Source organism: Fistularia commersonii, chromosome 11 (assembly GCF_037954325.1).
Source record: "Fistularia commersonii isolate RoL2024-O1a breed Wild chromosome 11, RoL_Fcom_v1.0, whole genome shotgun sequence".
Lineage (NCBI taxonomy): Eukaryota > Metazoa > Chordata > Actinopteri > Syngnathiformes > Fistulariidae > Fistularia > Fistularia commersonii.
Window position 1 is genome coordinate 17825223 of NC_141294.1, and position 26640 is coordinate 17851862.

Here is a 26640-nt window from a genome sequence, read left to right on the forward strand (position 1 = left end):
TTCTTAGCACATCCGGGTAGAAGCTTGGCATCGGCATGGCTTAAACTGTTTATGTGTGTGTGTGTGTGTGTGTGTGTGTGCGTGTGCGTGCGTGTGCGTGTTGATATCTCAAGATGATGCTTTCCTGTCACGGATTGCTTCTCAGCCAAGCAGGATGTGAAATTGTGATCCAGTAATGTGTGTGTTTTCAGAGGAGACATTTGGAAGTAAATGTGTGTGTGTATGTGTGTGTGTGTGTGTGTATGTGTGTGTATGTGTGTGTGTCATACATAACATATTAGGTCATTCTGCTGTAGTGACACAGAATGAGGTTATTTAACTCTTCCTTTTTGTTAAATGTTTTAATGTTTATCAACCACCATCACACACCATTGGGATTGTGTGTGTGTGTGTGCGTGCGTGTGCGTGTGTGTGTGTGTGCTTGTGCATGCATGAAGCCTGTGTAGTAATTGCTTAAATAATTTTAATAAATTAAATACCCATATATTAGATATAAATCATTTCAAAAAAACTTATTGGAAATAAGGTATTTTAAAAGCCTAATATTAGAAATAAATAACTGGAAAACTCTCAGATATAATTTACTTAAAAATAACTGTTATTAGAAATGAATTACTTTATCACCCCTATAGTTGAGATTAATTTCTTATATTTCTTATATAGTCTTATATTAGAAACAAATTACTTTCAAGATCTTTATATTAGAAATTAAAGACATAAATCCCTTATATTGGGAATTAATTACATAAAAATCTGCATATTAGAAATAAATAGGCTAAAAATACTTATTTTTAGATATGAATTACTAAAAAAAATTGAAAAAATCAATTACTTTATAACCCTTCTATTAGAAATAAATTAATGAAAAATTATTATGCTTGGAAAAAGTTACTGAAAATAATCCTTACATCAGAAAATGTTAAAAATCCTTAAATTCCAAACAAATTCCCTTAAATTGACTCAAACACACACACGCATGTATGTCGCAGAAAGAAGGCCGAGAACGTCGCATCCCATCCCTCCTAGCATCACCGCTAACGGTTTACCAACTAAATGGCTGATGTGCTAACTAACCTTAGCCAAACGCTAGGTGAGCGAGGACGCTGCAAGGATCGGCATGGAGGACGGGAATGAAGACGTCGACGACGACGGGTGTTGATCGGTGACCATGATGGATTCCAGCCGTCCTGTCAGAAAATGGAGAGCTGCCGTGGGTGAGTGGGTTGATTCTGGTCTTGTCATTTCTCCTCCGTGGTGTTTTTGGCAGCAATTCTAGTTTTAGGCTGTTTTGGACTAAAATCATTTCCATGTGGGATCGTCCAGTTCCAGTCGATGGAAACTCACTAAGGTTTTCTCCATTTTTAGTGACAAAAAGAAATGTAGTATTTTAATGAATGAATTTAGATCAGTAATTAAAAAATCTTAAAAAAAATAAAATAAAAATCTTATATTTCAATATTTCAACTTTAATTCCAACATTATTTTTTCTTTCATGAATTGATGCCCTCCTTCGCCAAACAGAATTGTCCCACAGAAGTTGGGAAGATAGCAGATCTTTAAGTTAAGATGCGAATTTGTAGATCGTCTATTTATAATAATTAAAATAATGAAGGAAGATAAGGACATATAAGGTTTAATCCAACGGCAAATGCTTTCTGATCTAAGGATTATGCATTACACACAGCAACTTTTGCTATATTTCTGAGAATTTGCTAAAGTGCAATGAACAAACGCATGCCTGAAATATGAGCCATGGATGAGGAACACACATGCTTGACCGTGTGTGTGTGTGTGTGTGTGTGTGTGTGTGTGTGTGTGTGTGTGTGTGTGTGTGTGTGTGTGTGTGTGTGTGTGGTGGAAGCACTTTGAAACAGCAAGGTGATGAAAGCGCTGTACAGGTGGAGGCTGTTTGTGTCGCCGCTGGTTACCGTGGTGACACTGTGTTTGATAGAAATGAATGAAAGAGAGAAATTGTTTGACTGTCAATCGGAAGATTTTTTTTTAATAGTACTTAAAATAGAAATAAATGACCAGAAAACAAATTAGAAATAATCTACTCAAAAATCCCTGTGTTAAAAATAAATGACTGCAATATCCCTATATTAAAAATCAATTTCCTAAAAATCCTTGTATTAGAAATAGATTACTTAAAAATCCTTGAGAAATAGATTTCCTTGAACATCCTTGTGTCAGAAATAAATGACCTAGAAACCCTTGTTAAAGTGAATGACCTCAAATACAGAAGAAATCTTGAAATAGATGATAGTAGAAATAATTAACTTGTAAACCTTTATTTGAAGAATAAATAACTAAAAAATCCTCATGTTAGAAATGAATGATTAAAAAACCTTATATTGGAAATATTTTCTTTTAAAAAAGGTGAAAGTAGAAATTAGTTACTGAAATAAATTACTTAATCCCTATATTAGAAATCAATTTATTTAAAAACCACGCAATGGTCTTAAAAATCCTTAGGTGAGAAATAAATTTCATGAAAATCTTCATATTAGAAGTCCTGATATTTGAAATAAATCTTGGAGTCCCTGATTCGTCGCTAAGAGTGGACAGTTGCCGGTTCAGAAGTTTTAACAAAGTACTTTCATCAAACCTGAGTTTTATATCTTATGTGTAGATTGAGATATATATACATATATATTCGAAGGTGTGTGTGTGTCTGTGTTGTGTCATCCTCCCATGGTGTGCACGTGTGTGATCGCATGCGCCCTACATGTTGTGTGACCGCCACTCCCTTAAACAGCGTGACATCACCGGGTCGACCATATCCAGCTTTTTGCACGCTTACCTGTGGAGTGACTAAGTGGTGTGTGTGTGTGTGTGTGTCTGTGTGTGTGTGTGTTTGTGTGTGTGTGTGTGTGTCACGTGTCGAACACTGATCCGCCTGGGAATCCCTTAAGTGGCTCTTTGTTGTCGCCCGGCGTGCACTCTCCTGCTTCCAGACACGGAACAATTTACCCATCGCAACGGTTAGCAGCTACAGGATGTTGACCTATATTGATTTTGTCGATCGGCAGCAGTCCAATATTAATAATCCTCTTAAATCTGTAAAGATAAAATAAAAATTAGTAATTATCTTCGGAAAAGATTTCAAGCAAAGAACTGACCTTTGAATGACCTCAAAAAATTACCTTTTTAAATCAGTGGTAAAGTTTAGAGTGAATATGTGTGTGTGTGTGTGTGTGTGTGTGTGTGTGTGTGCGCGCGCACGCACATATATATATATATATATATATATATATACATATAGATAGATAGATAGATAGATAGATACACACACACAGATATAATGTTCAACATTCATAACCCTCTACAATCTCTTAAAAAAATAAAAATTTGTAATAATTTTCAGATATGATTTTCACTGAAGAAATTGAGTGTTTGTGTGTGTGTGTGTGTGTGTGTGTGTGTGTGTGTGTGCGCGTGTCTACGTGTGAGTGTGTGTGTTATGTTTAGCATTGCCAGTATCACATAGCATGTCTGCATGTGTCTGTAAGAACATCTGACATGTTTCTGCTCAGATGTAGAACTGCTGACTCGGTCAAAGCCCTTGTCCCCTCTGGCCCCGCCCCCTACCCGTCTGACCCCGCCCCTAATCTAACCCCGCCTCCTCGCCCCCAGTGACCCCGCCTCTGGCCCCGCCCCCTCCAGGAAACCGATCCCGTCACCGAAGACGAGCCGAAGGAGGCGCCCCCCCGCGCCCCACTTCTCCGGGCTCCTCAAACCCGGGGTGGCCGAGGGGGCCCCCCCGAGGTCACATGACCAAGAAGCAAGAACCTTATTGGTTCAAACATGCTAAGAAGACCGCACCCCACCGCCCCTAATAAGGCACTACTATGAGCCAGCATGAGGACACCTGCAATATATAGGAAAATAACAAGAAATAAGATAGCAAATGCTTATTTAATTGGGAATTTTAAAAATATATATACATAAAAATAATGCCGTGAGGCATTCATAGAATAATTATAGGTAATTTTAGCAATACTGCTATAAAGAATAAGAATTTTAGCTCAAGCTAATTAGCATGAATTTCCCCGAGTATAAATACACACTCACACACATACACAGACGAACATATGTAATGTTTGACAGCGTGACAACCCTCTTAAATTTGTAATAAAAAGATATATAGTAATTATTTATACATTGTTATTATTAGTAATAAATAATAATTATCTTGTGCATGTGTGTGCGCAAGTCAAGATGACATTGGAGTCTAATCCCCGTCCGTGGACACGTGAGCGAGCTGGTCCGCCCTGCCGCGGCTAACTAGATTCCCCCGCTAAGCCCTCGTTTAGTGATAATCCCGAACAGAGGAGGGGACGGGCAGGAGACCCAGACTTGGACCCGGGGCCGGATCCAAGATCCAAACCTGCAGCCGGACAAGGCGGAGGACCTGCAGCTGGCTCTGCTGCTCCTCCTGTCGCTGCTCATTGGATTCAGTGGCCAAGGTGGCGGCGGCGGTGGCTACGGGCGCCATCTGGTTGGGTTTTATCCCCAGAGCCGGTCAACAACCTCCGCGGGTAAGAACCCGTTAACCCTCTGACGCCACGCGGGGCCGACTCCTGTTTCACCTGTCCTTCTCACCTGCGCGTTTTTATTTATTTTTCTTCTTATGCATGTATTTATGACAGTTTAGATCACCTGCAGTTCACCCGGTGGCCACTAGGGTGTCTTTTAGCCCTCATTGACAAGGCTAATGTCGTTTTCAGCCCTTTTTTTCTAATAGCAAATTCAGGGAAGAATAACTTAACTATTAGTGACACTCAGAGGAGGGTTATGAATTCACGGCATGCGAAAGTGATTATTGATTATCATTGTGATTTGCTGACCAAAATAAGATGGTTTTCAGCTATAAAAATGTAATTCCTCGTGAATGATTTTAGTTTCCTACAGGTGTGATGCTTCAAGTTGCAATATATGTCCATTTTAATTCTTTATTGTGTTTAAACATTAAACACAGTCAACTTTGAAGACAAATTAACTGATTGGTAATCGATAAATAGCAAAATCGGGGACGACAAAACTCACAGTCCTGTACACTTTCTGTGAAGTTCCCAGGCCTCGCGGGGTTAAGATGTCCACCAATGAGATCGTCTGTTTGTCTTTTGCGTGTGCGCATGTGCACGTGCACACGCACGCCTCCTAATCTGATCCCCGGCACGCCGTCCTTGTCTTCTCACACCAACTTGTCACCGCCGCAGGTTCGTCCCATCAACAGCGACGTGCCATGAGGTTTAGGGGAGACCCCTGCTGAGTATGTGTGTGTGAGTGTGTGACCATGGAGTCATTGGTGAAGGCCAAGAGGTCCCTGAAGGTGCCCATCCGGCGGCTTGCCGGCTGCGTGACGGGCGCCGGGGAGAGGAAGTTGCGTGCCAAAAGCAGGAACAGGAAGTACGGGGGTCCCAGGGCCCGAGGGGGCGGCGGCAGGCCGGGGAGGGGGGCCACCCCCCCGCCGAGGGCCGCTCGATCCAGGGACGCCCCCATGCTTCGATCCTACCAGGCGGATCTGGAGAAGGAGAGGTTCGTGTTGTGTTCATCGGTACAATGATTAAATGGGAATAAGTAAATAGTGATGTGGTAATAGTCATAGTATTAATAATGCATTTTTATTTTTAATGCATTTTACTGGACCCACAAGTACACCATACAGAAATATACATGTACAAAAAAATACAGATTAAAAAACAAAATCCAAGTGCCAGTGTGAAAAACATTATATATAGTGATTTATATTTTTAGTTTATTATCATGGTGGAACAATAGTTCTATTAACAGTAATAGGAGCGTCTGTAGTTATATCATCATATCATATGGGCAACCTTTACCACTCAAAGAGCCAATTGGATGCATTTCCCCACAGGAAAGAAAAACACCGGGAGCCACACAACACTTTTGAAATTTAAAATGAATTCACGCGGCATGTAGCATATTTTTTTTCCCCTTTATGCTATGTATAAACAAAATATGTGTTGCAATTTAATCAGTGAACAACTGCAGTGAAAATGAAATTGAATTTTGCATGCAAAAAAACATTTTTAACATCGAAAAAAAGGCGATGGTCCAAGGTTACTTTTAAGCAAAATAAAATGCAAAGCAAAATCAATGTCTATTTGAGTCTTTCTTGGATTTATGAACTTAAATGATCCACCTGCAGCAAACCAAAAATGCCGTCTTCTTTCTGTGTGCTGTCATCCTTTTTACTCCCGCATGCTGTCACTTATTAAGAGCGACAAAAATATTTTAACACGATTTATTTAGATGTCACAGGATCGCCATAATCTTCACATTTAAAATGACATTTTGAAAATGAACTAACTAAAATGAAATACATTTGAATTAAATACTCGTTAATTATTTTCATAAGCCTCATCATGCAAAATTATAGTACTATGGTAACTGTACTAGTAGTGATTCCAGTCATTGATCATTGTGTACAAAAATAAAACAAGTGATATCAGGTTTGTAAAAAGTTTTTGGATTATTTGAGTCATTTACATCCCGCAGTGTGCAGCAGGTACTACTACTGAAAAGTACTATTACAAAGTAATATTATTGCACTTTTCCGAATAACTCTGACATAAAGATAATAAAAAATATGTCCAACTTTTGACCTTGAGGTCAGCAATGACCTTTGACCCTGCTGTTTCCCGCAACACGATCCTTATAAATAGATTCAGCAGCTGAAGTCACGTGATGCATCCTAACTGTGTTATCTCCACATCATCTCTCCATCTCCACAGGAAGCTGCGCGAGACCATGAACGCCCAGAAGAACGCCGAGCGAGCCGCCATGAGGGCTCATTTCAGGAGAAAATATAAGCTGGCAGAGGTTTGTCTCCTCGTCAGCTCTATTTAAAGATACGGAAGGACAACAATGATAAGAACAATTATTGCTATGTATAATAATTACTACACAAAATAGCACCATTAATAATCATAATTATAAATATACGAATAATATTATATATATGTGAATATTCAAATTAGTAATTCTAACAATAATCTTAATAATAACATTAATGATGATGACCTAATATCCACCCATCCATATTAATTACTATGGTGATTGTAATAATAGCAACAATAAATATAAATATCCACAGCAATCAAAACAATAACAACAAGAAGCGTAACCATGGTTATGTGAACAGTAGTAATAATTCACATTTATAATCATAATTATTATAATTCACATTATAATTGTGTCTGGGAATGTTCATATCATTCTTATTAGTATTTATAATAATCACAATAACTATATTCCTATTATCCATCCATATTCATAATAAAGATAACAGCAACAATCAAAAGCAATGATTGCAGTAATAATTTACATATAATATATTCACGTTTAGAATTAAATTTTTTATAACATTATTTACATTATTATTCGTGATAATCTAATTCACAGTAATATGCAAAACTTTCACAAGAATGATTGTTCAAATGACTAAGTCTGTTCGTCCACATTCATAATCAACCTGATAATAGTAGCGGCAGTAATATAGTAATAATTATTATATTAACAATAAGCATAATTTCAATGGTAATGTTAATAATGACAATAACAATAACCACAATATTCACATTAAAAAAACATGATATTTATTATATTAATATTTACATTAATAGTTTTTACATGAATTACAAACATAATATTCGTAATAATAGCAATTACATTCACATTCACAATAGTTATGTTTTCTATCAATAATTTGTTTTCCGACAATCTTTTTTCAAAATACAGACGCAATTTGATGCATTTAAGCTGTGTTTGTGTTTGGAGGCAGTTTTGAGAAAAAGGAAAACAGAAAAACAGAAGGAAAGCGCGTCAAGGTCATGTCCGAGGTCCCGGTCGTCATTTCAGCTTTCTGTCCCGTGTGTTTATGGCCAAGGACCCGAAGGACGCCGGCCGTCTGAGCGCGGCGGGGGGGAAGGTGCCCCTTCCCCGCCAGCTCACCCAGATCATCCGCCCGGACGCCGAACGCAAGGACGGAGCCTTCGACCTGCTCGGCGCCTTCCAAGGCCTGGGTTTGGGCGCCGCCGCCGCCACAGCGGGGGGCGGCAGGCGCAGCCGCACGCCACACGTCGGACACTCCTGCAAAGTCATGTGACCCCCCCCCCCCCCGCGAGAAACACCCAAAAGACGCAGTTAGATGATAATAATATTTGTAATGACAGTCAAACCGGGCCGGAAACGTGATCGATTGATTTTGTCTGATTGGTAATTGTATTGATGGGCCGGGTTGCCCTGCCCTTTAACCCCTTCGGTGCTGTTTCCCCTTCCTTCCCTCTTCGTCTATTTATCTCCGACCCCCTCCTCTAGATTTTGTCTCATCGCCATGGCGACAGTCGCTAAACGCGACAGCTGCGCTAGCGCTAGATAGCTCGATTGCTTAAAAACGATGACAAACGATCCGAAAAGGATCGACACAAGTGAGGGACCTCAGGGCGACACGTGGACATATCATCCACGATCAATACTATTGATTGTTTTGTATTTAGAGCACTTTGACATTTTTATTTATTTACTTGTTTTTTAACGCATCAGGAAGTAGCGGATACTCTCAGAGGACCAGTAGCTCCAGTCGGTTGTTTGTTTAGACCTTCGGGTGACCTTTAGATGACCTTTAGGTGACCCAAAGGAATATTTTCAATCTGGCAAGAAAGTGAAAATAAACCACTGGGAAATATTGATGCCGCACAATGTTTTTATTTCCTGCTGTTTGCTGATCGTCCATCCATCCGTCCGTCCGTCCACCATCTACACATCTGTTTATATCATCTGTCCATCTCCTTCCGTCCATCTGCATTTATCTATATTTCCATCTATCTGTCCATCCGTTTAGATCCATCCATCCATCAGCTATATTTTCACATCCACCTATAGATGTATCTTTCTGTCCATCATTCCTTCAACCGTTTATATCCATGTGTGGATCTACTTAAAGCCATCCATCCATCCATCCATCCATCCATCTGCTTGTATCTATCCATTTTTTATCCATCCATCCAGACATGCAGAGGAATGGAGAGAATATTTCTCACAATCCCACGGTGACATGCAATTAACGATATAAAAATGATAATAATGAGAAGTAAAGTGCAGTGTTCCATTAAACCATGAGGTACCTGTACATCGTCTGCAATTTAACAATCCATCCATATCTGCATCCATCCCATAATCTGTCCATCATCCATCTCTATCCATCTTCTCTTCCATCCATCCGTCCATCTGTCTTCCAATGCCATTGATAAGGTTTATACGATTTCAGTTTCTGTATATAGATTTATCTGTCTATCTTATCTTTTCTTCCATCTGTCCATCCGTCCGTTCTACAACAAATAAAATTATAATTGAGTATTAATAATTAAAATTGCTATATATAGATGATCTATAGATAATCTATCCATCCATCCATTGGTTTGGAGCGTTTGTAAGTTTGTTTGTCTGTCGGTCTAAGTAAAGTAGAGGTGTGTGTGTTGCTGTCTGTTGGTCTTTGTGAGTGAATGTGTGTGTATGCATGTGTTTATGTCTGTGTGTTTGGTTTAGAGTGTGTGTGTTAGTGTGTTGTTTTTTTTTTACATACATATATATGTGTGCGTGTATGTACGTATATCTTTGTGTATGAGCGTGTTTGTTTTGATTGTGTCTGTATGTTGATTTGGAGTGTGTGTGTGTGTGTTTGCCTGTGGGTCTATTTAAATCAGGTTTGTGTGTGTGCGTTGCCATCTGTTGGCCTTTGTGAGTGAGTGTGTTGGTTTACAGCGTGTGTGTGTGTATGTTTGTTGATTTTGATCGTGAGTGTGTTTGTTGATTTTGAGTGTGTGTGTGCGTTTTGATTGTGAGTGTATGTTGAGTTTATGAGTGTGTGGGAGTTTGTGTGTGTGTGTTTCCAAAGAGCCTCCTCTGCTTCTCTTGACCTCTCCACCCTCAGATCTATAAATCGAAGTTTATCTCCATGATGGAGGACGGCGGAGGTCACAGGACGTGGAGATTAATGTCCCAGGTGGATGAAGGCCACAAGGTGTGAACAGAGCTGACACACACACACACACACACGGACACTCGCATTCACACTTGTTGCTCTGGACCATGAGGAGTGCGAGCCTCCTTGCCCGGCCTGCTGGCTTGGCTCGGCGGCGAGCTCTCTGCACGGTGACGGCGGCGAGGAGGAGCACGGGGGTCTGGAGAGGTGGAGGAGAAGGTGGAGGTGGAGGAGGACGTCTGAGGAGCTTTGAGGAGATCCCTCACACGGGGAACAACGGCTGGCTCAACCTGGTGAAGTTCTGGAAGGAGGATCGCTTCAGACTTCTGCACAAACACATGGAGCGGACCTTCAACGCCTTGGGGCCCATTTACAGGTACCTTACACACACACACACCTGCTGTCTCCATGGTAACCCGCTAATAATTCCACTCACATTTTGCAAACTGATTTGACATGCAGTTCAATCATAACACTGTGTGTGTGTGTGTGTGTGTGTGTGTGTGTGTGTAGTGGGGTTCACTCTGGTGAGTTTGGTCATCTTAAGGGGAATTCTCTGACATTTTTTTGAGTTCTTCTTAATTTTAATACCAGGTTGAACAGGCAGTTTCCGCTGAGTTGCACACACACACACACACACATACAGTGTGAGGGTGTCCTAGGAAACACATCAGTAAACATGATGACAGAAACGCTTTTAGCTCTGCTCTGGAACCCGGATTAATCTCTGGAACTAGCTAACTAGTAGAGAGCTTTTCTCATGTAACGCCCCAATGAACAGTGTGTGTGTGTGTTTGCACGTGTGTGTCCAGGGAGCGCCTGGGGAACCAGAACACGGTGAACATCCTCCTGCCATCGGACATCGGCAGGCTGTTCCAGGCGGAAGGCCTGTATCCACAGAGGATGATCCTGCAGCCGTGGGCAACGCATCGGGAGGACCGGCAGCACAGCAAGGGAGTCTTCCTGAAGTCGGTGCTCACTCGTGTGTGTGTGTGTGTGTGTGTGTTGGCGTACCCACGCTCTATTATCTTGTATTCTCATTTTTCAGAGCTCTGTGATCCCCTCTGAGGCAGAGCAGTTAGCATTTAGCACTTAGCATCAAATTCCTGGTTAAGCCCCGCCCTCTCCGGAAGTAGCTCATCGGTAGTTGATCCAGAGACCTGACCGTGTGTGTGTGTGTGTGTGTGTGTGTGCGCATGATGCATTGTGGATCCCCTGAGGCGGAGCATTTAGTCTTTAACATCTATTTTCTAATTTTCCAAATTCCAATTATTTTCTGCCAGCACATGGGCACATTAAGCATCTATTTAAGCTCCGCCCACTCAGGAAGTAGCTCCATGGCTCTTGGTAGTTTCACCGGTCATTCTGCTAAATGACTGTAATGTAATGTAACCCTACATCAGAATATTCATTTGTGTGTGTGTGTGTGTGTGTGTGTGTGTGTGTGAGCAGACCCACATTTCATATTTGGGATGTATACTTCCACAGAGGTGGAGAATCTAGCGTTTAGCATTCAGCATCTACTTTCCCCATTAAGCCCCGCCCATTCAGGAAGCAGCTCCAAGTGACGTGAAATATAAACTGTAGAAAAACACACGTACCCTTTCCACATAAGGATTAAAAACGGTAATTTCCTGTGGTCACGCCCCCAAAAGTGGGCGGGGCTTTGGCAAGAGGCTACCCGAGTCGAGTGTCTTCCAAGGGTGCGGCGCCTTAGAACGGTGTAGAACAATGTAGGAGGTCACAGGAGCGTCGCCTCTTCCTTGGGAACACCAGAATTCGGGTTCCACCCGCCGGGTTCTAACGCCTCGGTGTTCCCGCAGGAACGGAGACGAGTGGCGTTCCGACCGGCTCCTCCTTAACAAAGAGGTGATGGTGAGCTCGGCGGTGCAGCGCTTCGTGCCCGTCATGGACACCGTGGCGCGGGACTTCTGCCACATGCTGCGCCAGAAGGTGGAGCGCCATGGCGACGGCAAGGACAGGGAGCGGAGCTTCACCATGGATCCCAGCGGAGACCTCCTGGGCTTCACGCTAGAAGGTCAGAGGTCGTGAGATCATGAAGGCAGCAGCATCGCTTCTTTTGCTTGCTTGTTACCCCTGTGCAAGGCGCCACCTTGTGGACGCTTTCCAGAGTCCAAACATAGCCAGCAGGTTCATATAAGAAGGGTGAATGATTGGTTGCGTCACCACATGGCCGACGGCTGATTGGTCCAGGTTAAGCCCCGCCTCTCAACACAGGTGACCGCTGTGATTGGCTGCTCACAGAGTCAAGAAACACAGTGTCAGGTGTCTGGACTTTGAACGACAGCAGGGGAGAAGGAGAAAGTATCCAGAGGAAGGAGTGAGCTGGAGAACGCTCCAGATGTGTGTGTGTGTGTGTGTGTGTGTGTGTGTGTGTGTGTGTGTGTGCGCAGGGGAGGTGAAAATAGCGGGTTCCACCCTTTCATGTGTCAATCCCGCCACATGCCAAGCTAACAACAGGGAATGCCTGTGTGTGTGTGTGTGTGTGTGTGTGTGTGTGTGTGTGTGTGTGTGTGTGTGTGTGTGTGTGTGTGTGTGTGTGTGTGTGTGTGTGTGTGTGTGTGTGTGTGTGTGTGTGTGTGTGTGTGGACTCTTGAAGGGCCTTGGCTGGGCGTTAATCCAGGGCTGAATTCCACACAACGCAAGACATTGAATGTGTTTGTCACTGTGTGTGTGTGTGTGTGTGATGTTCGCTCCGGTAACTGAAAACGTATGAGTCACAAAGTGTTGCTGAACCCGTGTAATCCTCCGGGGGGGTTAATGCTCTGCAACATGAGTCAGAAGGTTCTGCAACGTTTTTTTCAAAACAAACATTAACGCCTTAAATTGGGGGACAAACATGCACGGCCGTGCACGCCTTGATGCCGCCGCTGACCAGAAAGCCTCTTGTCCGACGAGTCCTTACGTAACGACTTTGTTATTACAGCGTAATACCTAACAACTTTGTTATTACAATGTAATAACAAGACTGTAATACAGTTAATACACTGTAATAACATAAATGTGATCTTCTGGCGCTGCACCTCCTCTCAGCTTCACGATGGTCCACCTGTGATAGCCGTGTCCTCGCTCGAGGACAGAGCCCGTTCCCGTGTTTATTAGCGTGTTATGACCCCTCTCCCAACACTCAGCCAGCGTCTCCGTACTCTACGGCGAGCGCATCGGCGTCTTCTCCTCCAACCCGCCGGCGGAGTCTGAAAGGTTCATCTCGGCGATGAAGAAGGTCATGAGCACCACCCCGCCGCTCCTCCACCTGCCCATCCGCCTGCTGCTGCTCGTGGGTTCCCCCCTGTGGACGCAGCACGCCACCGCCTGGGACCACATCTTCGCCGACGGTAGCGCCGACGTCGGACCCTTCCGGAGTTTTTCGGGGTACACTCGAGGTTTCACGTGATGTTTTCTGGCTCCGCCCTCCAGCCGAGTCCAGGATCCAGAAGGGATATCGGTGCCTGGCTTCCCACCACCGGCCCGACGCCACCGTACCGTCGCTTCACGACACCGGCGGCGTGCTCGGGCAGCTGATCGGCAAGGGGCAGCTATCGTCCAACCTCATCAAAGCTAACATCACCGAGCTGATGGCCGGGGCGGTCGACACGGTGTGTGTGTGTCTGTGTGTGTGTGTGTCTGTGTGTGTTTGAGAATCTAGCATTTAGCATCTTTTTTCCGAGTAAGCCCCGCCCACTCAGGAAGTAGCTTCAAGTAGCACTGGTGGTTGAATCAGAAACCTGAACGTGTGTGCGCGTGTGTGTGTGTGTGTGTTAGTGCAGCTATATGCATTTTTGAGTACGCTAGCTTTTTAGAACTGTGTGAGGTCTAATAGAGTGGAAGCATTTAGCATTCAGCATTTTTTCCCCATTAAGCCCCGCCCACTCAGGGAGCAGCTCCAAGGACATTGGGAGTTGATGGTAGTTGGTGTGTGTGTGTGCGTGTGTGCATATGTGGGAGTGCATACGCACCAACGCATTTAATATTTGTTTAAGTCCCAACCATTCTAAAGAAATTGGATTGTTGAACCTGAGACCTGAACCCATGCAGATGTGTGTGTGTGTGTGTGTGACTGAACTGACTTCCCACCCCCCAAACCCAGACGGCCGTCCCCCTGCAGTTCGCCCTCTTCGAGCTGGGCCGGAACCCCGCGGTTCAGGAGGAGGCTCGCCAGCAGGTGGCGGCTTCCTGGGCGCAGGCGGGCGGCGATCCCCACCGAGCCCTCCAGGGGGCGCCGCTGCTCAAAGCCATCCTGAAGGAGACGCTCCGGTGGGGAACTCGTGTTCCGATCTTTCTTATTCTATTGCAATTACTGTTCTTACATTGTTATAACATAGTTGTTACATGTGTATGTGTGTCCAGGCTGTACCCGGTGGGAATCACCATCCAAAGATACCCCGTGAAGGACATTGTTATCCAGAACTATGTCATCCCTGCTGGGGTGAGCAGCCCCCTGCATTTATATATATATATATATATATATATACATATACAGGACTGTCTGGGAAAATTAGAATATTGTGATAAAGTTCTTTATCTCTTGTAATGTTACATTTTTACAAAAACAAAAATGTCACACATTCTGGATCTGTTACAAATCAAGTGAAATATTGCAAGCCTTTTATTATTTTAAAATTGCTGATTATGGCTTACATCTTAAGAAAACTCAAATATCCCATCTCAAAATATTAGAATATCATGAAAAAGTAATTTTTTGTTTTTTTTAATTGCATTACAGAAAAAAAATAACTTTATCACAAAATCTAATTTTCTGAGACAATCCTGTATATGTGTGTGTGTGTGTGTATATGTATATATATATATATATATGTGTGTGTGTGTGTGTGTGTGTGTATTTATATATATATATATATATACACACACACACAGACATATATATCACACAGATATATATAATCTATATATATATATATATATATATATATATATATATATATATATATATATATATGTGTGTGTGTGTGTGTGTGTGTGTGTGTGTGTGTGTGTGTGTGTGTGTGTATATAGGTAAAATATTAATATATATTTTGCCCCCCCAGACGATGGTGCAGGCGTGCCTCTACCCCTTCGGCCGGAGCGCCGACGTGTTCGACTCCCCCCGGGCCTTCGACCCGGGGCGCTGGGGGGGTCCCCGGGACGGGGGTCCCCAGGGGGGGACGGACCCCAGGGGGGGGTTCCGCTTCCTGTCCTTCGGTTTTGGACCGCGTCAGTGCATCGGGAGGAGGATCGCCGAGACGGAGATCAAACTCCTGCTAATGCACGTGAGTGACCATCAGAGATAAACACATCCCGCGTCCATCTGTTGTTTGGGATGCTTTTGTTGCCACGGTAACAAGGACTCTCACAGCGATGTGGACAAAGACCTGCGGGAGGTTGATGCCTTCTTCATCCTCCATTACGCCTTTTTCTTCTTCTTTTTCTCCTCCTCCTCTCACCTTTTTCCTCAGATCCTGATGAATTTCCGCCTGAGCGTCCCTTCCTCGGAGGACCCCAGCACCATGCTGACCCTCATCCTGCAGCCGGAGACCCCGCCCAGGATCACCTTCAGCCTGCTGTCACCCCTCCCCACCACCTCCACCCACCTGCCAGTTTAACCACTTCCTCTTTTTTTTTTTTTAATTTCAACTTTCAAAATAAAGTGCACTCATTTTCCCCCCTCCTGTTTTGTTTGTTTCTTTACCATGTCCACTAGAGGGCGCTGCTTGTCATGTACTCCACCTCCACCCTCCCCACACACACACACACACACACACACACACACCACCCCTCTCCTCCCCCCGTCCTCTTCCCGTCAGTCCGCCGCAGACGTCCGACAGGTGAGCAGGTTTCCCTTTTTGTCTCCGAACTTCTCCCGGGGTTTCCGGGTCACATGACCTCCGAACCCCTTCCTCTTCTTCACGACTTTTATTTTCACTTTCATGTTTTCATCACTTTCTGTTTGTGTGTGTGTGTGTGTGTGTGCACGGGCTTTCAGAAACGAGTTTATATGTGTGTGTTTGCGTGTTGTTTCACACCAGGTGTGTAAAAGCTCACCTTTTACGCTAGGACTCGTTGGACCGTACCATCTGCGGCCAACAGCGGGGGTGCAGGAGTGAAAGGGTGCAGGGTTAAACCACCTCCCCCACAGAGGTGCAAAGGTCTGTTTGTCTGCTCACTATTGACACAACCATTTGAGCGTTTACGGGTGGGAGACTTTAAGCTATGCCCCCCCGACACCCCCTTTTTACCCCCCTGCGCCCCCTTTCACCCCCCCATCACTTGTGCAACGTCTACCTGGGATATTTATTTCATTTACATAAATATTAATATTGATTTATGTCATTAGCATAGTCATATATTAACTGTCCTTTTTGTTCATGCTTTATCTTATTATTTTTAGAATTCTTTTAAATGTGTACATTTTCCAATTCAGTCCAATATACAGGTCCTGTCCATAATTTCCCTCAGGGTCTCATAAAGTTCTGTCCTGTAGATAGATGAAATGTAGTCATAAATTATCCATCCCATAATTTCATCTCTTCACTCAACTTTAAGCTGTTGCTTGTTTTTAATGTAAAAACCAAGTTTGAAGGTTTAAAAGAGAAAAACAAATGGATGTGGGTCTCAACTTGATTGATTTACAATTCAGAATTATTGCCATAGCAACGCTATTGATCACCCACGGGGGCCTTTGTTTGATGGAAACGGCATCGCCATAACAACGAGGTGACTTGGCGCCAAGTCCGAGATTTGTCACGGCGAACCCGGGTTGCCACGCAGAGGAGCATCCTCCATTTTTAGTAACAGAGGTCAAAGGTCAAAAATGAACCGGTCAGGTGACTCATAGCCTGATCAGGTGCTACGTGGAGTTAGCCTGAAGTTAGCGTGGAGGGCTTATCAGGAACCTCCCCAGGAGAAGGTTCTTCCACCGCCGGGGGAAAATGGAGTCCAGGCCGGGTGAGTCAGGCGCCATCTCGCCAAATAATTGATTAACTGGGATTATTGTTTACTAAAGGTCAGCGACCCCTTAGCAGGGCAGCGGCCATCCATTTCAGACATCCTGATTACTTTGCCTGTGTACGCTAGCGTTGCTGACCTATTAGCATGAGTAGAATGTAACGGTGTGATGAAGCGAGGGGGCGTCCTCACACACACACACACACACACACACACACACACACACACACACACACACACACACCACGCAGTAGAAATACTACAAGTACATTTTGAGTCCTGGTATCCTCATTCAACTACTTCCAGAGTACTTCCTGTGTATGTGTTCAGTATAAATGATATATATAAATGGGATTATTCGAATTCAAGCATTTTTTCTTTTGCACCCGACACAAAAATTGCACGTACACACACACACACACACCTACACGTATTTGAAAACAGGTAATTCCGGGTGCAGTTACCAGCTCCACCCTTCGCCTCCTTATCTCACACACCAACCGTCAACCAGGTGTCTTTGACCCCCGCACACTATTTATAACCAGCCTTCCAGTAACAGGTGTGTGTGTGTGTGTGTGTGTGTGTGTGTGTGAGAGAGAGAGAGAGATGTGTCTGAGGAGGATCTCTGCGGGACGTGTAATGATTTGTGCAGCAGAGCGGCAGATCTGGGTCACAGGGAGGCGGTGAGATTCTGGGTGTGTGTGTGTGTGTGTGTGTGTGTGACATGCAGAAAACACGGGTGAGTTCGCACTAAATTGTTGAAGCTTTGCACAAACATCTTCTGGGAGTCAGCTTCTCCCTTCACTCCGGTCCTCCCCTCTTGACTCTCCTCATCCCCCTTCAGCCCGACCGATCGTGTCGTCCTCCAAAGCGGAGGTCGATGGACGGAGAACCTCCGTGAACGTCCTCACGCGTGGATTCAAGATCCTGGATTACATTGCAGATCAACTGCCATTTTCCAGATCTATATCAGCTTGTGATTCAAGCAATGTCCCATCGCCGCTTCCCAGCCTCAAATATATACTTGGCTAGCAGCAGCGCCATAGTTTCATGCTGTCATGGCGATCAAATTGCATGAATAACGTAGAATGACGAGAAGCTTCAGCATTTTTCTTGGTTTCGGGTTCGACTGTTTGCTGCCACAAGGGGGCGCCAAAGAGCCACGACACACGAAAACTGCCAATTTCGCCATTCTTTCTGAGTGTGTGTGTGTGTGTGTGTGTGTGCGCACAGATTCTCAAATCCCGCATCTTCTTCCACGGTTCCTCTCGCCGTCACTCATCTTTCTTCCACGTCAGGTTCTCTCCTGCCGTCTTCCAGCGAAATGACTCTGTTCCCCGCGTCCCCGCAGTCGCAGCCGCTCGAATCCGCCGCTACTCGGAGGCCATGGCGCTGCCCGACTCCTTCATCCAGCGGCAGCAGCTGGACGCCAGCATGGCCGACACCTTCCTGGAGCACCTGTGCCTGCTGGACATCGACCAAGAACCCATCACCGCCCGCAACACCAGCATCATCTGCACCATCGGTGGGTGGCGGCGGCGGCGGCGCATTTCCCGGAGGCAGCTCCAATTGCAACCTTTCCCTTCCCTCCTTGCAGGTCCGGCCTCCAGGTCCGTCCCCAAGCTCCAGGAGATGGTCAAAGCCGGGATGAACATCGCTCGGCTGAATTTCTCCCACGGCTCCCACGAGGTACTCGCCGGATCGCCCCCCCGAATCCTTTCCTCACGTCCACTTCCTGTCTGCTCACCCCGCCCCCCCGTCTCCCCAGTACCACGCTCAGACCATCAAGAACGTCCGCGAGGCCGTGGAGACCATCACCTCCGACCCGCTGTACTACCGGCCCGTCGCCATCGCCCTGGACACCAAGGGGCCGGAGATCCGCACGGGATTGGTGAGGGGGGTAAGCGCCTCCCCGCTCCGTCCAATCACCGGCCTCTCTTTGTGAGGCGTTCACTGACTGTTGTTTTTTCCAGTTTCAATGGCGTTAATGTTGTGTCATAGTTGGACTGAACCATTCTCCCCTGGAAGAGGGGTGTCGGGACAGGCAGGTATTATTTTATTTGCAAAACCACAGGTGCAGAAATGGACCAATGGGAGAGAGGGATTCGGTTCGTGGGCGGGTCCCGGGTTCAGACCTGTCAATCAAAGTTGTTGGCGTTTAAACAGCCGTACCGGGAGAACGGTTACGTTTCATCTGATTATCTGAGTGAGTGTGTGTGTGTGTGTGTAGCAGGTGGAGGCGGAGGTGGAGCTGCAGAAGGGCGGGAGGGTCCGGGTTTCCACGGCCGAGGAGGACAAGGACAAGACGGACGGGAATGTAATCTGGGTGGATTACCCGAGTCTGCCTCAGGTCCTGGAGGACGGCCGGCGAGTCTACATCGATGACGGACTCATCGAGCTCAGAGTGGTGGGAAAAGGTACGGGCGGAGAAAGATGAGGTGATGCAGGAAGTGAGAAGAAAGATGGCGTATATACGGCAGGAAAGGCCTCACTGAACTGGGAAAAGCAGTGTGTGTGTGTTTGTTTGTTAGGTGTGTGTGTCTGTTAGGTACGTGTGTGTGCTCAAACGCTGCCCCCGGTTCCCCTGCAGGCCCGGACTGGGTGGAGGCGGTGGTGGAGGCGGGCGGCGTGCTGTGCAGCCGCAAAGGCGTCAACCTGCCGGGCTGCGACCTGATTGGCCTGCGGGCGGTGAGCGAGCGGGACGAGGCCGACCTGCGCTTCGGCGTGGCTCAGGGCGTGGACATGGTGTTCGCCAGCTTCGTGCGCTCCGCCCAGGACGTGCGGGACGTGCGGCGGGCGCTGGGAGCCCACGGCCGCGACATCAAGGTCATCAGCAAGGTGGAGAGCAGGCAGGGCGTCCAGAAGTGAGTGGCGACCGAATCGGCGGCGTTCGGAAGCGTTTGGCGGCGGCGAGGGGTGAGCCGAGGCTAGGAAAGGATTCGCCAGCCGCGTCTGATAAACTAACCGTGCGAGCTGCGGCCGCCGGCGCAGGTCATGTGACGCGTCCGGAGTAATGCCCTTTTGCCGCCGCCGCCGGGATCCGCTTCTTTCACATGCGTAAGAATCCCGTGTGTGAACGAAACGTCGTCATTCGGGGACAATAACACGTTAGCAAACAACAGGAAAGTTATTTTTACATATTCTAAAATAACTTTTTATAACTGTTGCCTGTCGTTTTTTTCCATGTTATAATCTTTATTACATGTTTATTACATGCTTATTACACAATTAATATTATAACATGGTATGCCATTGCTTTTTATCTGTTTTCACTTTGTTGTCAGTTTTCTTAAAAGTGTGTCCTTAACAGACCCACACACACGCACACACACCTACCTTATTATGACACATTTATTACATACTTATTACATGGTTGGTAATATTTCATTATGCACCGCTGCTTTGGTGTCTGTTTTCATTTTGTTTTTAATTTTAAGTGTGTCCTCATCCCACACACACACACACACACACACACACACACACACACACCTTATTGTTACACATTTATTACATACTTATTACATGGTTAGTCACATAACATTATATGCTGCTGCTTTGGTGTCTGTTTTAATTTTGTTTTTTAGTTATATGTCCCCGACAGACCCTCTCTCTCTCTCTCTCTCTCTCTCTCTCACGCACACACACTCTCACACACACACACACACACACACACACATGCATGGATGATTCAGCGTTAATATCTCAGAGCAGCGGTTGTTTGTACTTTCTGGGGAAAACCCCCTTTTCTGCACGTCCAACTCCTCTCTTTGTAACCTGGGCGACCTACGACCCCCCTCCCTCCCCCCCGCCCCCAGTTTCGAGGAGATCCTGGCCGAGAGTGATGGCGTGATGGTTGCCAGGGGCGACCTGGGGATCGAGATCCCGGCGGAGAAAGTCTTCATCGCCCAGAAGATGATGATTGGACGGTGCAACTCTGCCGGCAAGCCTGTCATCTGTGCCACACAGGTCACACACACACACACACACACACACACACACACACGTGCACACTCCTGTGTTGGCCAATCAAATGTGCCTGCAAGTAAAATAACATTAAAGCCCAACCTTAACCTTGTAACACACTCTGATACACACACCACACACACACACACACACATGCATACTTGTCCAGTAAGTTCATTCTCAAAGATGCACACATCCCCCTTCCTTTTTACACCCATCTCCCTTTACACACACACACACACACACACACACACACACACACACTCATATGCACACACATGCACGCACACACTCCTGCAGCCATGTTGAGTCACGGTGCTTTATCTTGTTTATGCTTCCTCTCCTGACTCGGTGTGACAGTCTTACAGCAGGTTTGCTACCACAGCCCCCGAACACACACACACACACACATCTCCAACCCACTCACACACTAATCCATATCAGCTGCAGCTTTTAAACTTCAAAACACACACACGCACACACACACACAGGCTGGAACGCCAGTCGCTATCTGGCTTTCCGACTGTCTGCCTTGATTACTGCCCCCTGACGCAGAGACTCCGGCGTGCCGATGACGACGGTGGCTCGACGTCCGGCTCGTCTGCATCCAACCCCCTCCTCCTCCCAATGCTGACGAGGAAGCAGATTCACAAAAGCGACAGAGGCTGTGTGTGTGTAAATGTGTGTGTGTGTGTGTGTGTGTGTGTTAGGGTATTATTCCCAGGGTAGAACCTAAAGTGTGAATGGATGCATCGATCTGAGCCTCCTTCACAGACATTGGTGTGTGTGTGTGTGTGTGTGTGTGTGTGTGTGTGTGTGTGTGTGTGTGTGTGTGTGTGTGTGTGTGTGTGTGTGTGTGTGTGTGTGTGTGTGTGTGTGTGTGTGTGTGTGTGCAGATGCTGGAGAGCATGGTGGCCCACCCGCGGCCGACGCGGGCGGAGGGCAGTGACGTCGCCAACGCCGTCTTGGACGGAGCCGACTGTGTGATGCTATCCGGCGAGACCGCCAAGGGACTGTTTCCTGTGGAGGCGGTCGCTATGATGCACTCGGTGTGTGTGTGTGTGTGGGTGCACGTGCACGTGCATGATATAGCCTCTGTTTGGGATTACAGAAAAATAAGATATAAAAAATCTTCCCCTCTTCGTCGTTTCCAGATCTGCAGGGAGGCGGAGGCGGCCATTTTCCACCAGCAGCTGTTTGAGGAGCTGCGGCGCCTGACCCCTCTGTCCTCCGACCCCACGGAGGTCACCGCCATCGGGGCGGTGGAGTCGTCCTTCAAGTGCTGCGCCGGCGCCATCATCGTTCTCACCACCAGCGGCAGGTGTGCTCCCGGACCGGAAAAAGAGTGTCATTAAGCATCTATATCATTGTAATAACACTCGCGGGGGGCAAAATAGTGTTATTAAGCATTAAGAACATTGTAATAACAGTAGTGGGGGGGGGAACGGGCCGCCCAATTAGTCGTTCTTTTATTTTGAGAACCAGATGTCTCAGACCCTCGACGTGGGCGGGCTGAGTTTCCGGGGCGATAAGTAGCAGACGCGGGGAAAATGTGCAGATGAAATATGGCGGCAGTTTCCAGGGATCTTTGTTTACTCTTGGCCTGTGATTGTTCTGTGTTTTGCAAACAGGCTGCCGGGGAAACGGCCTCACCTACAGGGAACACACACACACACACACACACACACACACAAAATACACTCCTTATATATATATTTGCAAACCGCATTTTGTTTGTTTAGAAGCCTTCCAATGTACACACTATCTATCTATCTATACATCCATCCATCCATCCATCCATCCACACTGTGAAACTAGCACTAGCCCCAGTTAGCATCCTATCCAGCTAACATGCTAACTAGCCGTCACGCTAACTAGCCTGGCTGCAGGTTGCAGGGTTCTGACCGGTGGCTCTGGACTTGAGTTTTAAAAATAAAAAGTTAAAAAGAAGTGTGAACGTAGATGAAGCGAATGGCGACACACCTCTCTCTGTCTGCTGGTCAGGTCTGCACGCCTGCTGTCCAGGTACCGGCCTCGCTGTCCCATCATCGCCGTCACCAGAAGACCTCAGGTACGCCGCCGGGAACACCCTCCTCGCCCAGGAGGTCGTCACGGTAACACTTTATACGAAGATGCTTCTTATTAGCATCCACTAATAGGCCACGGGGACATTCCTTATTGCTTTGTAACAAGCTGATTAACATTATTACACATTCAAAAATGCATTATTATGTTTATTAAAACCACATTACATGCTTAACGGTTCATTAAAATATGTTATTTTGATCAATCATGTGCAAAATAACATTAACTCGTTAGTAAATGCACCGTAAAGGCTTTATTTATTCAAATAAACGCCCCGTTTCAGCTCTAGTGACTAAAACACTGGCATAGCTGACTCTAGATCAGTCCATTCTGAACAATGACAATTATTATTATTTCTAGAGCTTGCATTGCATTCGATGTGCAAAAAAAAAAAAATGAACAGTGACATAATTGTTAGCCAATAATGCATTGTTATAAATATCACTTAAGGCTAACGGATATTTTCAAGTAGTTAATAACTGACTATGTTTCTTGTTATTGTTTGAAATGAAATGTAAATGTAACATTTTTACCAAGGAACGGGTCGATAAGCTTCTAATTAGGTCCCGATAGGGTGTTATTACATGCTTAACGATTAATAGTGTGCGATACAAAATCTTTAATTATGATCTGACGTCACACTTTTGCAAAGCTGTTGGGAAATTTGCATTTCAGTGAAAAATACTGCTCAAAGTGGGCCACCAATGCCGTCGCGGTAGTTTGAGCGTGTGTGGAGGGTGCAGGGGTCAGAGGTCAGAGTAGCACATCTGGACCTCCTGATGCTAGCGCCGTTAGCCCGCCGCCTCAAACCGTGAAGCTGTGGGATAGTTTTTAATCCGGAAAAGTATCTCAGCAGTACTTTTCCGTGTCACCGAAGTGGTCGATAAAGCTAAAAATACTACATTTAGTCAATGTTCTCGACTGCTGCTGTTTTCAGATTGCTCTGTTCAATATGTTTAAACAAGAATATGGTATACTCAGGTGAAAAATGGTGGGATTTACTTTAATAAAGTTTTTTTTTTTTTCTTTTTTTTTAAGTGCTAGCTTTAGCAAGGGCAAATAAGAGGCATGGGGGGGCTGAAGTGCCAGCTGTTGGAGTCTTGGCCTCCTTGGTGGCGGGTCGCTCCTGATGTCGGACGGGGAGAGGATTCATCCATCACACTTTCATTTTAGTCCGTCCGGAGTTTCTGGCGGTTGTCGTGCCGACGGTCTGTCCAAGTGCCCTTGCTGTCCTCAGGTGGCCCGCCAGTCGCAGCTGCTGAGAGGGGTGTTTCCTGTCCTCTTCCACCCGCTTCCCGCCCCCGTCTGGGCCGACGACGTGGACAACAGGGTCAACTTCGGCATGGACATCGGTCGGTATCTTGCTAACTGAACCATTACACACTCACCATTAATATTGTTTTTATTATCAGCATTATTCACTCATGCAGTCAGGGTTGCAGGCACCCAGCTTTCAGTCTTTTTTAATTATTTTAATTTTTTTAGTTAAAAAATTACATTTTTTTATCTTCTTTCTATTTTTTGTTTGTATTTTTATTTTTATTCCTATTTCCATTTTTTTATTTCTATTTCTGCTTTTTATTTTTATTTCTCTATTTTTCTTTTTTTAATCTAATTATTGTTACCTTTTTGCCTGTTTTCACACCATTCCTTATCTGACCTTTGAACTCCCAATTTTTTTTTTCCACTACTACACTCACAGATCCCTGGATTAGTTAATTTTGTGCACATTTGCATCTCCTCGATTGCATATCTGTAGAAAATTTAAATGAAAACAATTATACATATGTGAATTGCATTCACCGTTCTTATTTGTTTTTTCAATATCAAAGCTATCACTGTCATTTCAGCTGTTAGCATGTTGCTGTTAGCATCACTATGAGATCATTCGTATCTTTTCTCACATTTTGTTCGCTGTCCCGCGCAGGTAAAGCCCGCGGCTTCTTCAAACCGGGCGACATGGTGATCGTGGTGACCGGCTGGATCCCGGGATCCCATCACACCAACATCATGAGGGCCGTCAGCGTCCCTTAGGGCCCGCCGGAGCTACACAGTGACCCTCGTTATTATGAAACATTTATTTCTTTTCAATCTTTAAAAAAAGAAATTACTGTTTTTGTTTAGTTTAAAGCAGAAAAAGTCCAAACGGATCAACTTTCAAAACTTACCTCAACTCGAAATCTGATGTTAAGCTAGGAGTGACACCCTGAAGATGAATAACCCGAATGATGTTGCCATGGCAACAGGCCAAACAGTCGATTCGATAAGAAACAATTTCATAAGAGATTCAAAACAATTTAAAGAAAAAACAAATATTGTCTCTATAGCAACAAAAATCAGCAAATCTGAGTGCGGAGAACAGTTTTGCAAAAATAATTGAAAAAATACAGTGTTAATTGTGGAGAAAAAAATGGGGTTAAAAAAACAGTAGGTTTTAATAAACGATGTAAAGTTAAGATCTTTCTGGACTCGTCAGGCTAATCCCGTGACGCGTGTCCTCCCTGGATTTATCGCCGACATCTTTGTTAAGCCATGACTCCTTCGGAATAAAACTTGAACTCCCAACACCGTTTTCCAGACGGAAATCTCTCCTTCCTTTACCTCGGCCATTGCGAGCCAGGAATCAGACCGAGCCAGACACTCCCAGGCCTGCATTCTGCTTCAAACATGTCCGTTCGAGTCCCCCTCGCGTCGGACGATCTTTTCCAGATCCTCCTTTTTTTTTTTTTTTTTTCCTTCGTCTGCGACGACCGCCACCACCCCCGCCGTTGGGTCTGGATTACTGGGTTATCCTTAAAATACATTTGATGCAATTTATTCTGTATGAAACCTCCGGAGACTCTGGGTTTTCTTTTTGTTTTGCATTTTTAATTTCTCCAGGCCCTTTGGGGGTTTAGCACTAGCGGGACCCAGATGTCCTTATACGGGGACGATGATTGATTTAAATACAAGGGCTTTAGAATTGTGGTATCGGTTGAGGAAGTTGCTGAGGAGTATGCCAGGGTGGCGCAGGACATGTATGACATCTGCGAGACGGCGGTGAGGTGGGGTGTAGCTTCTTCACTGTGGGGTTCAAGGTGGAGGTGGGATCTGAGCCACTTCTTGTTCGCCATGGTGGAGTTTAGGCAGGAATGATCGTGGATTATGATTGTTTGCAAGAGCAGGTGGAGCAACATCTAAAGAGGTGAAGGTATGAGCTTCAGAGGAGGGGAATGGAGGTTAGCAACAAGACAGAATACATGTGTGTGAATGAGAGGGACCCAAGTGGAACTCTGAGGCTACAGGGGATGGAGATGAAGAAGGTGGAGGAGTTTAGAACAACGGAGAGGGTTGAGAGAGGTCTGCAAGCAGGTTGGAACAGTTGGAGATCAGGAAGTGAGAGCAACCAGGTTGTTTGGGTTTGGAGACGCTGAGGGGAGGACAGAGAAGAAGATGTGGAGGTTCCTCTTTGGGAGCACGGAGGACAGGGGGACAACACGTTAGATGTTCTGGACCTCCTTTCCCCTTCATACAAGTCTATAAATATGGGTGCTAAGAGCTCCAAACTCCTCATAAGAAGACTCCAGGTGCTAACTGGAGGAAGAAGCTTTAAATCTTCTAGACAGCACAATTAAGATTCT

At 45.5% G+C, this 26640-nt stretch overlaps 2 protein-coding genes and 1 long non-coding RNA gene across 4 annotated transcripts; 2 read left to right on the top strand and 1 right to left on the bottom strand.

Moving 5' to 3' along the window:
• The first annotated feature begins 1118 nt into the window (after window positions 1–1118).
• Window positions 1119–15653, top strand: cyp11c1 (cytochrome P450, family 11, subfamily C, polypeptide 1). The gene is made up of 14 exons (XM_086155809.1): window positions 1119–1214; window positions 4217–4541; window positions 5223–5541; window positions 6762–6849; window positions 7916–8133; window positions 10122–10385; window positions 10822–10977; window positions 11833–12047; window positions 13162–13365; window positions 13448–13626; window positions 14118–14284; window positions 14378–14456; window positions 15076–15297; window positions 15484–15653. The coding sequence occupies exons 3-14, from the start codon at window positions 5300–5302 to the stop codon at window positions 15628–15630; spliced, it is 2181 nt and encodes a 726-aa protein (XP_086011935.1). The 5' UTR covers window positions 1119–1214; window positions 4217–4541; window positions 5223–5299; the 3' UTR covers window positions 15631–15653.
• Window positions 15654–15784: 131 nt separating this feature from the next.
• Window positions 15785–25585, top strand: pklr (pyruvate kinase L/R). 2 transcript variants are annotated; one of them, XM_086155582.1, is made up of 12 exons: window positions 15785–15852; window positions 18324–18497; window positions 18570–18661; window positions 18741–18872; window positions 19203–19389; window positions 19563–19836; window positions 20788–20938; window positions 21832–21984; window positions 22090–22256; window positions 22940–23006; window positions 24258–24372; window positions 24948–25585. In XM_086155582.1, exons 2-12 carry the CDS (start codon window positions 18359–18361, stop codon window positions 25052–25054), a joined length of 1584 nt encoding a protein of 527 aa, XP_086011708.1. In that variant the 5' UTR covers window positions 15785–15852; window positions 18324–18358; the 3' UTR covers window positions 25055–25585. The 2 variants fall into 2 exon arrangements, with proteins under 2 accessions (XP_086011708.1, XP_086011707.1); XM_086155581.1 differs by lacking the exon at window positions 15785–15852 and adding an exon at window positions 16911–16972.
• Window positions 23024–25300, bottom strand: LOC147229861 (uncharacterized). The gene is made up of 3 exons (XR_015106832.1): window positions 25189–25300; window positions 24925–25066; window positions 23024–24325 (listed from the first exon to the last, which is right to left on the bottom strand). It is a non-coding gene; the product is annotated as an uncharacterized LOC147229861 (long non-coding RNA).
• Window positions 25586–26640: the final 1055 nt, after the last annotated feature.